This window comes from Mus caroli, unplaced genomic scaffold, assembly GCF_978045245.1.
Source record: "Mus caroli unplaced genomic scaffold, Mus_caroli_1 scaffold_5, whole genome shotgun sequence".
In the NCBI taxonomy this organism is placed as follows: Eukaryota; Metazoa; Chordata; class Mammalia; order Rodentia; family Muridae; genus Mus; species Mus caroli.
In genome coordinates this window covers 152,046,710-152,063,363 of record NW_028227260.1, presented here as the reverse complement: position 1 = coordinate 152,063,363, position 16,654 = coordinate 152,046,710, and the positions used below count along the sequence as shown (strand labels likewise).

The 16,654-nt window shown below is 40.8% G+C and overlaps 1 protein-coding gene across 5 annotated transcripts in view; it reads left to right on the top strand.

Moving 5' to 3' along the window:
• The window catches only part of Shroom4 (shroom family member 4), a 231,901-nt gene that overhangs the window by 183,315 nt on the left and 31,932 nt on the right, over positions 1–16,654 (top strand). For all 5 annotated transcript variants that reach the window (XM_029473009.2, XM_021153944.3, XM_029473010.2 and 2 more), the window contains 2 exons: positions 1,520–3,983; positions 9,201–9,262. In XM_029473009.2, coding sequence (XP_029328869.1) covers positions 1,520–3,983; positions 9,201–9,262 — 2,526 coding nt within the window. The remainder of the gene's footprint in view (positions 1–1,519; positions 3,984–9,200; positions 9,263–16,654) is intronic.

The window sequence follows — 16,654 nt, the reverse complement described above, 5'->3', positions numbered from 1 at the left end:
AAATATATTCTAGATTTGGCTTCTGAGTATGTGTATGCATGCATGCATGCATGTATGTCTGCATTCCAGCAGAAAATGAGGTGAATAGCAGGTTTCCTTGCCAACAAGAAATTAATGTATTCCTAGCTCAGCACAAAGTGAGAAGGGTGGTTAAGACCATGAACTGAGCAAGAATAAGAGAGAACTGGTCTTAGAGGTCTCATGGGATGCTGTTACAGCTCAGCTGTGGCTCTCTTCTGAGCTATGGCCTTTTTGAGATCAACCTTCAACCTCTGAGGTTCTAGGCAAGGAATGTTAATGGAACTTCTTGGCTCAGTCTGGCTATGTGTATGGGAAATGGGACTTAATATTCAAAATTATGTCTTATCCTTGGTCTTCCTGGTGTGATTTTGCTGTTGGTAGGTAAGGGTTGTATGGATGAACAAAGCCCACTCTTAGGTCATGCCCAGTAGTAGAAGGACATTGATAACTACAGCAAGAACTGAGAGCAGCTACTGCCATGTAGTGACTCCTGCACTCTTGATCTTTCACCTACATAGCAACACTCTAGCAAAGATAGTACTACTTTTTCCCATTTGAAGGTGTTATCAGAGAGGAGCTAAGACTTTAGGTTGAGAGAGACCTGGGTTCCATTTGCAGCTCAGTTCAGCTTCTTTATCAGCTTACTAAAATTATCAGTCTGCCTTACTTCATGAGTTAGAAAGTGTAGAAAACAATCTCATTTGGGCTTCAAATGTAAGGTTGTAAAGGGCCTCAGTGAATAGTCAGATTTTGTATTATTGAGAAGTATAGTAGGTTCTTGGGGTATACCCCAGCAACAGTCTTTCCCTACCATGTTCCAGGCCTCCAGTCCTAACCACCAGTACTACAAATGAAGTGATGTGGAATTTCCAGAATAAAGAAACATTTACACTCCAATTCTGACTGTGCCACTAGTTAGAATTTGTAAAATTTGCCTCTTCAAAGTCACTCTTCACTGTGGAGCTTGTTTCATTGACACCAGAGGTTTCCAAAAGTGAGGTGGGACCCAGTGGCCTGCTTTCTCACAAGCCTTCCACGTGATTGTGATGCACACTAAGGTTTGAGAATCACAGGTTTATGAAATGGTCTGGCTGAAGTCAACATAGCCCCACAGGGGCTCCTTCCGCTCTAATGCTAATGTTCTGGACTTTCCCCCCTGGCAGCCAGCCACACACTAACTCAACAGGGACTCAGAAGCAATGTCAGACTTGCTGTTAGCAGTGATATAGTGCATAATTGTCATGGCACTTTCCAAGTCTTTGGGGTGTTTGTTCATTCTCCTTTTTTATAAACTTCTCTTTCTCATTCTGTCATGGTCCTGTGGTATCCTTGTGTCGCTCCTTACTTATTTCCCTTTCTTTCCCTTAGGCCCCATTGTCCTTTTATTTGTAACATAGGTGGTACTGGCTTGACCTGCCCTTTTCCATCGCAGACTGGCCAAAGTAGGGAAGGTGTCTGATTCCTTGGCTAACTAATGCACGTACCCTGTGTCTTACAGTGACGTGAGTGTACAGTGGTGCCCCCTCTCCCGGCATTGCAGCACTGAGAAGAGCAGCTCTATTGGCAGCATGGAAAGCCTGGAACAGCCAGGCCAACCTACCTACGAAGGCCACCTCTTACCCATTGACCAGAACATGTACCCCAGCCAGCGTGACTCAGCCTACAGCTCCTTCTCAGCCAGCTCAAATGCCTCTGACTGTGCCCTTTCCCTTAAGCCAGAGGAACCACCCTCTACAGACTGTGTCATGCCAGGCCCAGGGTCGATTAAAGTCACTGATGACCAAGCTAATGTATCTGAGAACTCAGGAAGTAGCCACAGTACCAGTGAGGACCATGTGACCTCCACTTCCCATGCATCATCCTGCTCAGATGAGGGCCACCACTCAGGACCTGCCAAGATGGCACGGAATCCACCAGAGCCTCCAGTGAGGTGGGACAGCCTTCAGGCCTCTAGAGCCCAACTTCTCAATGGAGAGCAGCATCGTGCATCTGAACCGGTAGACTCCTTACAACAAAAGGAAAAACCAGGCTTAGAGACAGTGCTGCCCCCAAGGAGCTCTAATCAGTTCTGCTGCCTTAGTGGGCAAGACCAAGTGACAGATGAGGACCACCAGAACTGTGAGCTCAGCAAGCCACCTGAATCCAGCCAGGATGACTGTGAGCATCTACTGATAGAGGACTCCTCCAAAACTCTTGATTCCCCCAAAGCCCATGACAAAGGTTCCAACAAAGAGTTTGGCCTGCTTAAGGAGGCTTCAGCAGATTTGGCTAACACTTTGAACTTTGGTGCCATTCCGCACCTCCGAGGAACCACAGAACATCGCCATAGTGCTCCTGAACAGCTGTTGGCATCCCACTTGCAGCAGGTGCACCTTGATTCCAGAGGCAGCAGGGGGATGGAGTTGCCAATTGGGCAGGATGGACACCAATGGACTGTGTCCCCTTTGCACAACAACCCTAAAGGGAAGAAAAGTCCAAGTCTCCCCACGGGAGGCACCCAGGACCAGACCATTAAAGAAAGGAAGACCACGCCCATGGATGATAAACTGATGGCTTCTGTACACCAGAGCCAAAGTGATGTCCTACTTGGGGAGGTTGATGGACACCCAAACCGAGCAGGCAGAGCAAGCAGTGACTTGACTAGCCAGCAACTGTCTGCTACTTGCTCCTCTGTTCAACAAACCAGAGACTTCTTTTCAGCCCATAAAGTAGTTGATCACACAGAAGCAAGTGAAGAAGGTGACAATGAGCCTAAGGAGTGTGGCCGATTGGGTGGCAGAAGAAGTGGAGGCCCTCGGGGCCGCTCCATCCAAAACCGACGGAAGAGTGAGAGGTTTGCTACCAATCTACGGAATGAAATTCAGAGGAGGAAAGCCCAGCTCCAGAAAAGTAAGGGCCCGTTGTCACAATTGTGTGACACGAATGAAGCCGTGGAAGAGACCCAAGAGCCTCCAGAAAGTCCTCCACTCTCTGCTTCTAACGCATCTCTTCTGCCTTCATATAAAAACGTCCCTAGCCCTGGAGACAAGGTCTTTAACAAAAGCATGATTCTCAGGGCTAGATCTTCAGAATGCCTCAGCCAAGCCTCAGAGAGTTCCAAAGCTAGGGGAGGCTTAGAGGGAAGAATGAGCCCTGGCCAGAGGTCTGGCCAGTCTTCTTTGGCCCTGAACACATGGTGGAAAGCATCTGACTCATCCACCTTAGACACTGAGAAAGCAAATGCTCACCATGGGGTCTGTAGAGGCCATTGGAGATGGTCTCCAGAACATAACACACAGCCACAGGTGGCACTATCCACAGAAGCTCCTTCCAGCCCAGATGACAACAAAGAGTTGAAGACATCTACTCCTCAAGCTGGGGAAGAAGCTGTCCTCATGCCGTTTGCAGACAGAAGAAAGTTCTTTGAAGAGAGCAGCAAATCTTTATCTACATCTCATTTGCCAGGCTTAACCACTCATAACAACAAGCCATTTATCCAGAGACAAAAACCTATAGATCAAAACTTCCAGTCAGTGAGCTATAGGGATTTAAGATGCCATCCTCTGGATCAATCATATCATTCCACAGACCAGTCATACCATGCTGCAGACCAATCCTATCATTCCTTGTCACCACTTCAGTCAGAAACTCCCACTTACCCAGAATGCTTTGCTACTAAAGGCCGAGACAATTCCCTGTGCTGTAAGCCAGTGCATCATGGGGACTGTGATTACCACAGGACCTGTTCTCATCCCTGCAGTGCTCAGGGAACTGTAAGGCATGATCCTTGCATCTGTTGTTCTGGAGAAATCTGCCCTGCCTTGCTAAAGAGAAACTTGTTGCCAAAATGCCACAACTGTAGGTGTCACCACCACCAATGCATCCGGTGTACAGGTTGCTGTCACGGTCCTCAGCATGGTGCCCATGAGGACAGCAGCATGGCACCTGGCAATGCTTGGAAATCCAGGAAGGCAGCCATACAGGTGAGGACTTGGTTCTTGGGTGAGTGACATTGATTCTTCTAAAATAGGATTGCACTTCCTTTCAATGATGTAGCCCCTTCTGTACACCTAGCCACCAAGATGTCAGCATACCCAGGTCACTGTAGAGGTTAGCCAAAGTAACTTTTGGTCCTTCAAATTAATAGGACTGGTATTGGTTTGAATGGTAAAGTTAGTATCTGAGTGATCTAGAGCAAACCATGAATGTATTATCATTTGAAGTTGCACTATTTTAAAGGGGAAATATATGTTCACCTTATAAAACAGCTAGTACTAATTAAAATTAAAAGGTAGAATCCACATGAGCTAGAAACGTATCGTTTGCCTTCTTGAGTCTGACTTATTTTGCTTATTTTTACTTTTACCCACTTTTCTTTTTTCAATATTTTAATATTTTAATTTTAATTCACTTTTCATCTCAATCACAGCCCCCTTCCTCCTCTCCTCTCAGCCACACCCTTCCACATTTGTTTTCTTAAATTTACTTTCTATTCACTTTACATGTTTTACTCATTTTCTACAAATGTCATGACTTATTCTTTTCTTTACGACTAAATAAAATTATATTATGTGTAGCATCTAGAGGACTCATTAAGTTCTACCACAGATATACTTATGCACCCTCAGTTATAGCTACAATACTTATAGTAGCTGAGGAATAAAACCAACATAGATGTCCATCAATAGATGAATGTATAACATGGCTCTTCTGTTAGGAAAAAAAAAGTGGAGAACTGTGTTTGTCAGTATGTAGTCATACGGAAGTTGAAGGCAGCAAGGCCTGGAAGCACATTAAGTAGCTTGATATGGATCAGATTTTCATAAGGATAGATTCATCAACAGCCAGCAGATTTCACTAATATTTATACATGTCATAGGAAGCAAATTTTGCCTAAAGCAGTAGAAGCAAATTGATAAGCTTTAAAGTGCATGCAAAAGTATTTTTGAAGTATGCTAATGCATACAATTTAACATCTATGTATCTTACACATATTTTGATTTACATATTCCTAGTATTCTAATAGGCTTCAAGGCTATGGTAAATAATACTGTTTTCCGAATAGTAAATTAAAACACTTTGTAACTTCTACAAGGTTGAACTTTGTACCCTACATTGGCTTTCTAGCCTACCACCTTGCTGAAGTCATTGAGGCATTCTAGTAGCTCTGTGGTAGGTCATAGACCATTTTACACAGAGGCAGTCATTTCATCTTAGAATAGAACATCCATGTTCTGTATGTGCTTCCCTGGGAAAGAGAGCCTGACTGCTCTGTCTGGGACCCCCAATACAATGTTCAGAAGGAATGCCGAGAGCAACATTGTTGCTCACTTTTCAGTGTTTCACTGTGAAGTTTGGTGGCTACCAAAAAGAATAAGTCATGACATTTGTAGAAAATGAGTAAAACAGTCTTGCAGTAACTGTCCTTCTGCAGTCGGCCTTTATTGGATTGAGAAATGCCTTTTTGTCTTAGCTTCAGAGAGGCTTGCTTTCTTTTTTAATTAAGATGGACTTTGGGTTCTTTCAAATGTTTTTACCAGCATCTATTGAGATGACCATGTAGTTTATTTTTTGTCTAAATTTACAGTGAGCTATATCAACTGGATTTTGAAATAAGTATCCTCCTCTCATTTCTAGAATAAAACCCACTTGATGATAATATGCTAACTTGTTTATGCTGCTAGACCTGGTTTATTGACATGTTGTTAAGGCCCTTTGCATCTCCATTTATTAGAGATTGTAGACTGTATTGTAAAATCGTTGTTTTTCCTAACTAGGTAATGAGGCGGCAAACATTCCCTCCTCTTGTACTTTCAGGAAGAATGTAGATAGCACGGGTGTTATTTCTTCCTTAAGCATGTGGCCAAATTTATCATTATAATCATTTGGGCCTGAATTTTCTTGGTGAGAATGTTTGAAAATGTACATTAATTTCCCCAATAGTTAACAGAGTTATTGAGGCAATCTGTTTCTTCATGGGTGAACTTTGGTAGCTTTTAAGGAATTACTCAATGTCATTTAGGTTTTGACATTTATGCAGATAAAATGGTTGCAAAATGTACTATGCACTGGTTGATAAATCGAAGAGCAAACAGGCACATGATAAGCTGAATGCAGCACAAACGGTATTTGTAGCATCTAGGCAGGATACATAAATGTTCACCGTCAACTGCTTTCCTCTTTTTGATATGTTTGAAAATATTCATAATGCTAACAAAAAGAGAAAAGAAAAAGTAGATAATGCCCAAAAGGCATTGAAGCTGAAACTAGACTAGCTGTGTTTCAATTCCTTCCCCAGAATTTACAGTGCCTAATCTTTCCCATCGAAAAAAAAAATGAAGGTAATACCAGCACCTGCTTCATAAGTTGCATTAAATGGCGAATGTGTGCAAAGCCTTTAGAACAGTGACTGCCAGACAGTAATCATCTTAGAAGTAAGCTATTTTAAGATAAAGGGAAATTCCGCTTAGGCTTGAGAAATCTTGGCTGAAAGAAGTACTCATAAGCAAATACTGGGGAAAGGGGTTTGAAGGTAAAAGAAAGGGTGGCTACAGGGGTATCCTTTCAGGACCAGCTCCTCTGAAAGACAAGGAAGTCCCATTGACTGGTAGCAGCAGCTGGCTGTAGCAATATAGACAAGCTGTTGCCTATGCCATATCCTTCCTTTTGTACTTGGAGGATGGGATGCATTGGGTTCCTAATGTCTGTTACACTGGCTAAGCCTATCTGCTTAGATACTAGGCTTTCAGGTATGTAGATGGCTATGTACATAGGAATGTGCCATTTCTACCCTTGTCACCCGAATGCTGTATTCCTGACCCTGTGAGACATACAACAATCTTTCAGATACTCCAGCTCTGACAAAGTATTTACTGTGGTGGCTATCTGAAGAAAAGGTGAGAGCCTGTTCTTTCTCTCATGAAGAAGGCTATGGAGCTAACCAGCTCTGGCTTAGTAAAGCCTAGAGAAGTGAAATCTGCATATACCAACAACATACAGACTTTATGCCAGTTAGTTTTACATACATAGCCAGATGACTCTACTGAATACTTACATGGGACAGCTGAGGAAACTGATTCTTGGAGGTCACACATATCACAAGGTGCAGAGCCAGGATTTGAACAACATAAAAATAACTTATATGCCCAATCCACTGGATTCTGGGTGCCTTAGATTATCAATGTATTCAGTCCTCTAGCAATCAAGAAGTAGATACTCCGGTCATGAATATGCTACCATATATCAAGTACCATATATTTGTGATATAATAATAATACAAACATTCTTACATATGGTATAACATGTATACATACACATATTTATACATAACATATGTACAGGTTATATGTTATGTATGACATATTCTATATATGTGAATCATGTATAATGTGTATGTATAACATACCATGCAACTAAGTTGAAGGGAAATATAGGCCATCTACTTGGTGAAGGCAGATGTGGACTCCAAAGCACTGCTTCTAGTTGTAGAGGCTGTGTGCTGGCGTATGTGTCAACTGCTTCTTCAAGAGTAGAGTTCAAAGCCTGGCCCTTCTCTTATGTAGCAAACAGGGTAGCTTCTAGCAATATCACATATACCTAGGTAGCAAGTTCTACTATTATCTTCGGCTGCTATCAGTTGTGAGTATTGCTTCTTTGGTTCAAAGAGCACAGACCAGTTATAGGAAACTAAGTGGCTGAGGCAAAAGAATAAAGTAGTACTGAGAATCTGGGAAGGTCAGTGGGAGTTGGTGGAGGGTGGGAATCTGGGAAGGTTGGTAGGAGTGGGTGGAGGTTTTTGTTGGGGTCACCCACTCTATTTTCTAAGCACTTTCATGAGACTAGACCAAACGTGGAGAGAAAATCCTGGTATTTGCTATGGCTGAACAAGTATGGTACCTTTGTGGGCAGTGACATCTCACAAATATGTCAAGGCAGACAGAGCTGAAGTGTAAATTATTAGAATTGCTCAGATGCCCCCCCCCATCCCCCAGAGACTGTTCTCCGGTTTTGTGGAAGCTGAAATAAGAAATAAACCTCACCTTTTTCATAGTAGCATCTCCTTGAGGCCAGAGTTTGTATTATTAAGGCTGGTCTCGTGCACTCAAGTAGTCTTCCTGCAATAGACTCCCCAGTGTTGTGACTACAGAGGCTTCTATGCACTGTGCCAGGCATTCTTCACACATCTCATTTGATGCTCACTAGTAAGCTTTATTTGCCAAATAGCAAACTCAGGTTCAAAATGGTGACAGAATGTCCCTTACATAGCACAGATAATAAATGCCTTAGCCACTATAACTGATACCAAAGACCTATATTCATTCTTCTTTGCCAGCTGTTTGTCCCCAAAAGAGAGGCCCACTGGGGCTAAAGCAATAAACCTTGGAAAGGACTAATAATAGCAGTATTAGAGCAAAATGAATTTAGCAGATCAGTGCAGCTTAGGAAAAATGCCTTCTCTTATGTTAAGCTCTGAGTTGCCAGGTGGAGGGTGATGAATGCAAAAGCGGGAAGAATCTGAAAAGCAAACATGGATTCAGGTTTAGGCAGCAGTGAGAAGGAAAATTTTTACAAATGACACGTATGGCTGAACAATTCAGGAAATCCATCCAAGGTAGACAGTCTGCTATAACATATGAACCAGGGCACTTGATACTTGATCGACTGAAGAAGAGCTCATGTCAGCCCTTGTCTGAAGATGGGTGCACAGGAGAAAGAGCAATTGCAGGATAAGAGTAGCTGACATCTCCACTCTACGTGGGAGATGGTTTCTGCAGCAGGAAAACCTGCTCCAGGTCTCTGCTTCCAAGAAGATGCTTTCTGTATTAGAAGAAGCAGGAGCAGTGAACAGGTTCATCAAGTAGGACAAAAAGAAGACCTCCATCCCTCAGTGCAAGCAAGAGCCAGAGCAAATAGCAAACATGCTAAACTGGTTTTTGGATGGGGTTTGGGAGGGGTGGGGAACAAGAGGAAAATTCAACATTCTTAGTCCTTGTCCCTGAATGCTTTCTGGATTTCTGCATGAGTGTAGTAACTCAGCAGGCTTCCCAAAGGAAAGGCAGCCTTCCAACTGAGCATTTCTGGAGCTTGTCTGGGAGCGTCCAGGCTATAAGCTAAGGAACCTGGCCAGGCTGCTATTTTTGAAACTACCTAGATACCTGGATGTTCAAACTTCCCTAACTTATCAGAATTTCCCTTTGCAGGAATTTCCTGTGGACAAGTGGAAGCCAATAACAGGAAACAGGAAAACTAGTCATTCCGGGAGGTAAGTGACTACTCAGGGATTTGAGGTGACTTTGTGCCTCTGAAGTTTCCTTAGAAATTACGATGGCTTTTGGTTTGCTTGATTTTCTTTGATGAAACTGGTTTGCTGTTCACATCATGGACTTGTTGCCATATATAATCTAATGTGCCCCCTACACCATCATCTGAATATAGACTAAATAGATTATGACAACATTTTAGAATAGGGAGGAGTCAGCAGTGTCGTAAAGGTATGCCTGAAGCAACTATGTCTAGATGTGCCCGAGGACATAGCAAACCAGACTGTGCTGAAACAACAGGAAGACATGATCTGTGCCTGTCTTCCCAGTGGCCACAAGCAATTGGAATCAATAGAGAAGAGGGACTATTCTCTTTGTCTAACATTTTTGAAGGTACCTACTTCTTGGGTTCTGCCACCACACTTTTAGTAGAGTTTATTGAGAACTGAAGGGCTGAAAAAAAAAAGTTTATGCTGGTGATAGGTTACAACTCTTGGAGAAAGGCACATGTGGCTTGGAATAAAGAGAAAATAACTCCTTTGTGTAGGATGGAGCATCTAACTCCTATACTTGTGGATAATGGTAGCCAACACTCATATTCCCTAGAAACAAGGGGCTCTAAGTGAATCAGAGCCAGCTGTGGATAGTCACCTTTTCTCTTTCTCTCTCTCTCTCTCTCTCTCTCTCTCTCTCTCTCTCTCTCTCTCTCTCTCTCTCTCTCTCTCTCCCCTCTCTCTCTCTCCCCTCTCTCTTCCCCTCACACACACACACACACACACACACACACACATCTTGATATGCTCTTTCAGCCAGTTATTCTCAGGCTGGGAAGTAGAAGAGGGTTCTCCATGATTTTGAGTCCGATTTTCCCAGAATAAAGGAGACAGAAACAAAAGGTGCAAGCTGTGCCTGTTCTCCAAGTGAAAGCACTAAGAGACATGAAAAGAATCTTGGTCTGCTGGCCCTTAAGTAGTCCAAAATTCTTTCAGGTGGTCTATGGTATGCTCCATTACTTTCAATTACAATATAACTATGTCATTTTCCCCTTTCCTTTCTTCCAACCAACTCCCCCATGTCCTCTCCCTCTAACCCTTTCCATGCCTCCCCTTATTCGTGGCCTCTTTTTCTTTTATTATTATTATTGTCAAACACACACACACACACACACACACACACACACACACACACACAGGTATAAATGCACCCTGCTGAGTCTATTCGGTGTTGCTTGCATGGATGATTTAGGCATGAGCACTTGCTATTGGATAACCCATTGGGGGCTTCTCCCTGAGGAGTGCCATTCCGAAGCTTCTTTGATGAAAGACAAGAGCTACAGTTAGCTGTGGAGGTAATCAACAGCTTTCTCATCGGACTTAAGGCCCAATCAACAAGAGGAAAAATATACCTTGAACTGTAAACCTGGCCAACTACATAGGAATAGTAAGCTTGTGGGTCTTAGTGGAAAACCTACTATTTAGAGGAAACTTATGCATTTCCCCTGCAATGGGAAAGGGGATGATGCCCAATATTTATTAATCGTCTGTGACTATCAGTCATTGGGGTGATCAGACTACATTCAAATTTTCATTTCCTTTCTACAGTAGTTCTTTTGCTGCCAGTCTTATAGATACGCTCTAGAGAAGTTATATAATTTAGCTGATGTAACAGATAACAAATGGTACTATTAGGTTTCAGACAGTCTGACTCCAACCTTCCTGCTCCCCCCTCCCTCACTATTTTATCTGCTTACCTTAGGATCCAAAAAGGGTAGAGTACAAATAGGTTCCTCAATAGAGTGTTTCAGGAATCCAAGTTCTAGGTAGAGATTTTGTTTTGATCAGCCTTGATCAGCCTTCCTCCACTGCAAGCTGTGAACTTTTTTATATTATATCCTTGGGGATATAATTTTAATCTAGTAACACTGTTTATAATTAGATTGAAACCTTTTAAAAAAAGATACCGTATCTTAGGCACAGCCTTATTCTATGTGCTTAATACAAGTGGTATTTATCATCTGCTGGCCAGAAAGAAGAAATAAAATCTACTCACTACTACATAGGTGAAAAGACACAAAAACAATAATGCCAACTAACATTTTCCTGGTTTTTTTCCCTTTCTTTTTATTTTTTCAACACTGGGGAAAGAAGCTATGATCTTGTGTGCACTGGGCAAGTGCTCCACCATAAAGCAGCACCCCAAGGCAGTAAATAACTCAGCTCTATGCTGTAAGCACCATGGAATGCATTTTACAAGGCGTTATCACTGTGAGGTTGTAGAGTAGGTATAATCAGTGTAGGTTCCGTTTCTGTCCCATGTAATTCAGAGAAGCAGTTGAGGCACACACAAACACATTCATTTGCCTAAAACCCCTCAGCTGGTAAGGTAATTCTCCCTAAGTAGTCTCACTTCAGAAACCACTCTCCAAAGTACTTCTCCTACTCACTTGTCCGGGAAGTAATAGTCTTACTAAGAACTTAGAATGTGGACTCCCTGTAGCTTAGCAAGGTGGGAGCTACTAGTGAAAGAGCAGTGAGAAGCATTATCTGCCCACAGCTTGAGCAGAACAAGAGTAGCCCACACAAAGTTCAGCAACGGTAATAATACATTATTACTTGCAAAAACAACCTATGTGCTAGGAGTTGAGTTGCACAACTTCCTAACAATTCCAACAGGTAGGTATTAGATCAGGGTATGAGATCTCAGAGTTGTGTGTGCAACAGAAACATCTGGAGAGCTTGTTGAAACATGAGAGCTAGTTGGACCCCCAGAAAAATCTAATTTCATAGGTGTGAAGTATGGCTCAAAAATCAGTATTGCTAACTGGCATCCTTGGGTGATGCTGGCACAGCTAGTCCTTGGACCACACATTGAGAATTGCTAACTCAAATAAAGGATTTGAGGTTCAGAGAGGGTGAATTATCCACTCAAGGTCAGAGCTGGTAAGTTTTTCCTTACCAAAGTTTCCAAAAGAACACAGAGTTTCAACAAGAAACACTGCACCCCAGTCCATGATAATTATTTATTTTGTTTTGTTATCATCAGTTCATAGGAGGATAAGAGAAGTAAAGGTGGTAGGAGAGGAGACTAAGCAAGATGTCTTGGAGGAATCAACCCTACGACTAAAGTTAGGGCCTTGGAGTTAATACTTCTTGAGCTGAGATCCATATTCGTGTGCTTCTTCCTTCCTACCCCCCTCATTGACTCTTCTTGCCATCTCTTTCTTATCTCTGTCACTGTCTTCATCTTGTCTTTTGTGTAAGATAGAATAAGAGCAACAACATCAACTATTTGTGAGATTCAAATGAATAAATATAAAGAAATCCTTCCAGTCAAAACTTAACACTAGGAATGTTAGTCGTGCTGATAGAGGAGAAGACATGGACCACGCTCAGCAATAAGAGCAGAGAAATAGAAATAAGGAAGCTTTAGACCAGGATAGGTAAGCCTGGAGAACTAGGTAGGATGAGCAACATGATAGCAAGTCTTGTTCACGCATCACCAGTGAGAACTAAGTTCTGATGGGATAGCACATTGACACTCTGATGTGTTGTGTATGATGCAGTGACTACAGACAGCAGTAATGAACTAACTGTACATCTGAAAAAGCGAGAAGGGGGTTTTGAACATTTTGCCATAAAGACATGATAAATATTTGAGGAGAGATGTTTACCCTGACTTAATCATTCGATGTAATCACATCAAATGTATACAATTATTCAATGTATACATGTATCAAGCAATACCTGGTGCCTCATTAACATCTACAACTTAAGAGGAAATACACACACACACACACACACACACACAAATTCAAAGCTATAAAAGAGGAGAATGGGACCTGGAAAATGACAAAAATTCCTTATATAAAACTATGAAACTTTCAAACACAAATAAATTCAACTTAAAAATTAATGACAATCAGTCAGTGACTTGATAAATGTGGCATTTTAGGCAACTTGGCAGCATTAGCAGACAGGATGAGTTGGAGGGTAACCAAGAGGGGCAGTGGTCCAGGAATTAAAATGTGTTATGGACACGGGAGTGGATGTGGAGGTGCAGTAGAAATATAGAACAAAAGATAGATAAATGTGTGTGGGGCTTTGGGAGAAGAAGAATTGTTTATTATGGAAACAGCACTACAGAAAATTAACCACAAGAAGAGGTAGCCATGTTTCTCCCACCTTAATCCTCCTATTTTCTGTTGGCTTTTTCTATAGGTGTGATGATTATTCCTGGCATAGTTGTAATAACTATGCAAATGAGCTTTTGTATCTTGATCCACTAAGCATTATTTGATAAATAATTTTCATTCAGGCTTCCTCAATAATTATAATTTTAACAGCTATAGAATATTTCATCTGCTTATTTGGTAGTAATTTGCTTAATCCTTCCTAAATTGTTGAATAATCCAGTTGTTTTCAAGGTTTTTATATTATAAAGTTATTATCTAGAACATTTTGAATAGCTATAGATTTTTTCTCATTTTGAATTTTCTCATTAGAACAATTATCTCTGAAAGAATTATTAAAGAATCTACTTTCTGGAATTTGTATTACTAAGTCACAATATATGAATATTCTTAAGACCCTTTATATATTTAACAAACTTTCCTCGGGAGGCATTTTACATTATCATCTGCACTATGCTACAATAGTTCTTTATACCAAGTTTTGCCATCATTGAAATTTTTTCTTTTCCTAACACAACAGCTATACCTACTAATCACCTTAGTTTGCTTGCCTTGATCATTCAAGTTTGAACATTTTTTCATGTGTTAATGTTAGATTATTTGCTTACAACTACAAGACATCTTTTTGAAGGACAAGGAGAGAAAACTGGTTCTAGAGCTTTAGAACAGAAGACATGATTAAAACTAGCTAAATCCTGGTAGCCTGAGAAGTTACTGACATAGATGGGAGAGTCCAGAAAGAGAGCAGGTTTAGAGGAGAAGATGCTAGCCTAGAACCAAGATATGTTAGACATGAAGTTAATGAGGTCTTCAGGCAGATTCTTTAAAGGATGCTTGCCAAATATCCAGCCAGGATAAGATGAGGAGGAGAAAATGATAAAGCAGAAGTGGTGGAAGGAATTATCTGTCAATGTACTGCCATCATGGAAGACAGCATTAATGGACTTTGACAGTTTGCAGTCTTGAGGTTCCTTCAGGAAAGCAAATTTAGCAAACTACTGGGTATGGAAAATACATGGCATGATTGCCTGTAATGGAGTTCTGTGAAGAAGAAATGAAAACATCTTCAGTCATTATGAATCCACTCATTCTGAGTATACAGTTTGAGTATGTTTGGTAGATGATGTATAATCATCACCCCAATCCAGTTCTAGAATGTTTCTGCCCTCCTGCAATGATCACTCATGCCTATTTGCAACAGTCACTTACCATTCTCCCATTTTCAATGTGATGCAATTGCTAATTTGTTTCGGTTTTCATAGATTTGCTCTTTTCTGTTCCCCTCATTCAGGTAGAATAACATAACACCCGTGCTTTGGAATGGTGTTTTAGCCATGCATCCACATGGTAGCATATTTCAGGTCTCTCTCTCTTTTTTTTTTTTTTTTTGCCAAATACCTTGATGAGTTCACTTTTTCTTTATCCAGTCATCCACTAAGAAATACTTGAGCTGCTTTTACTTTCTGTTACAAGTTCTATTGTTATAAACATTCATATGAATGTTCTAGGTAGGTATGTTTTCAGTTCTTAGCATATACTTAGGAGTAGATTTTCTGTTCTATATGGTAACGTTATATTGAACTTTTAAAAGAATTATCTGTCTTCTAAAATGGCTGTACACTAGTTTATTATTGTTGTTGATATCATTATACGGTGTGATTAAAATGTTTAGAAATATTTTAATATTGAAATGTTTTAAAAGAAACTGGCTAGGGAAAAGAAAAGAAACTAGGGACACATAAACTTAATTTCTCAAAACGTGGTCCCAGGTCTAGTAACCTCAGTCATCCAAGCCTTTCTTAGAAATGCAGTCTGAGGCCCCACCCAGCCCTAGTGGATTAGAAAGACCCCTCGGGATTTTTCAGCCCTCTATGCCATTTTGGCACATGAGAAGTTTTGAAAGCAAGCTGTTTAAGTGATGGTTTGGTAGAGATCTCAGAAACTAGATTAAATTTAAAATAGAAAAAGATGAACAAAAAGAGTAAGAATATCAGTACTGAAAATGGAAGAGGCAGATCACAGTTATGGATGTCAGACAAATATGTAAACCAGTCTGGTGGTTCCTTAAAAGCTTACAAACCACATGGCCCAGCGATACCATAACTGGTTATATTCCTGAAGGACTCTAAGTCAGCATGCTGCCTAGATATTTAGATACCCATATTATTGCTAAGTCACAAGAGCCAAGATCAGAAAATTGGACATAGTACTACTGGAGGATCCAGCAATACCTCTCCTGGGCATATACCCAGAGGATGTTCCAACTGGTAAGAAGAACACATGCTCCATTATGTTCATACCATCCTTATTTATAATAGGCAGAAGCTGGAAAGAACCCAGATGTCCCTCAACAGAGGAATGGATACAGAAAATGTGTTAATTTACACAATGGAGTACTACTCAGCTATTAAAAACAATGAATTTATGAAATTCTTGGACAAATGGTTGTATCTGGAGGATATCATCCTTAGTGAGGTAACCCAATCACAAAAGAAGTCACTAGATATGCACTCACTGATAAGTGAATATTAGCCCAGAAACTTAGAATACCCAAGATACAATTTGCAAAACACAAGAAAATCAAGAAGAAGGAAGACCAACATGTGGATACTTCATTCCTCCTTAGAATAGGGAAAAAATATCCATGGAAGGAGGTTACAGAGACAAAGTTTGGAGTAAGATGAAAGAAATCAGCATAGACACCCACCAACAGGTAAACAGATAAAGAAAATACACACACATACAGAGAGAGAAGGAGAGAGAGAGTGTGTTAGAGTTAGTTTTAGAACTTTATTTAGGCCTAATGGGAGAAGGTTATACCATTTGTAGAAAAGTGGATGGAACTAGAAATGATAGTGTTAAGTGAATTAAGTCAGATTCAGAAACACAACTATGTTCACTCTCATTTTTAACATATATATATTGTTAACATATATATATATATATATATGTTTATATATATATACATACACACACACACACATATATATATATATGACATGAAAGTAGAATATTGTGTAGAGAAAGGAAGGTATTAAATGGAGGGGCAAGGAGAACAAGAGGGTAAGGGGAAGAAAAAAAACAATACTGCGTTTCCTCTCATATGAGGACTCTACATTTAGCAATATATAGAGAGATGTGAAGATAGCTGGAGTTGGCACTTGAGGGAGACCAGTGGTGAGGTAGTGCAAAGGAAAATGGTAAT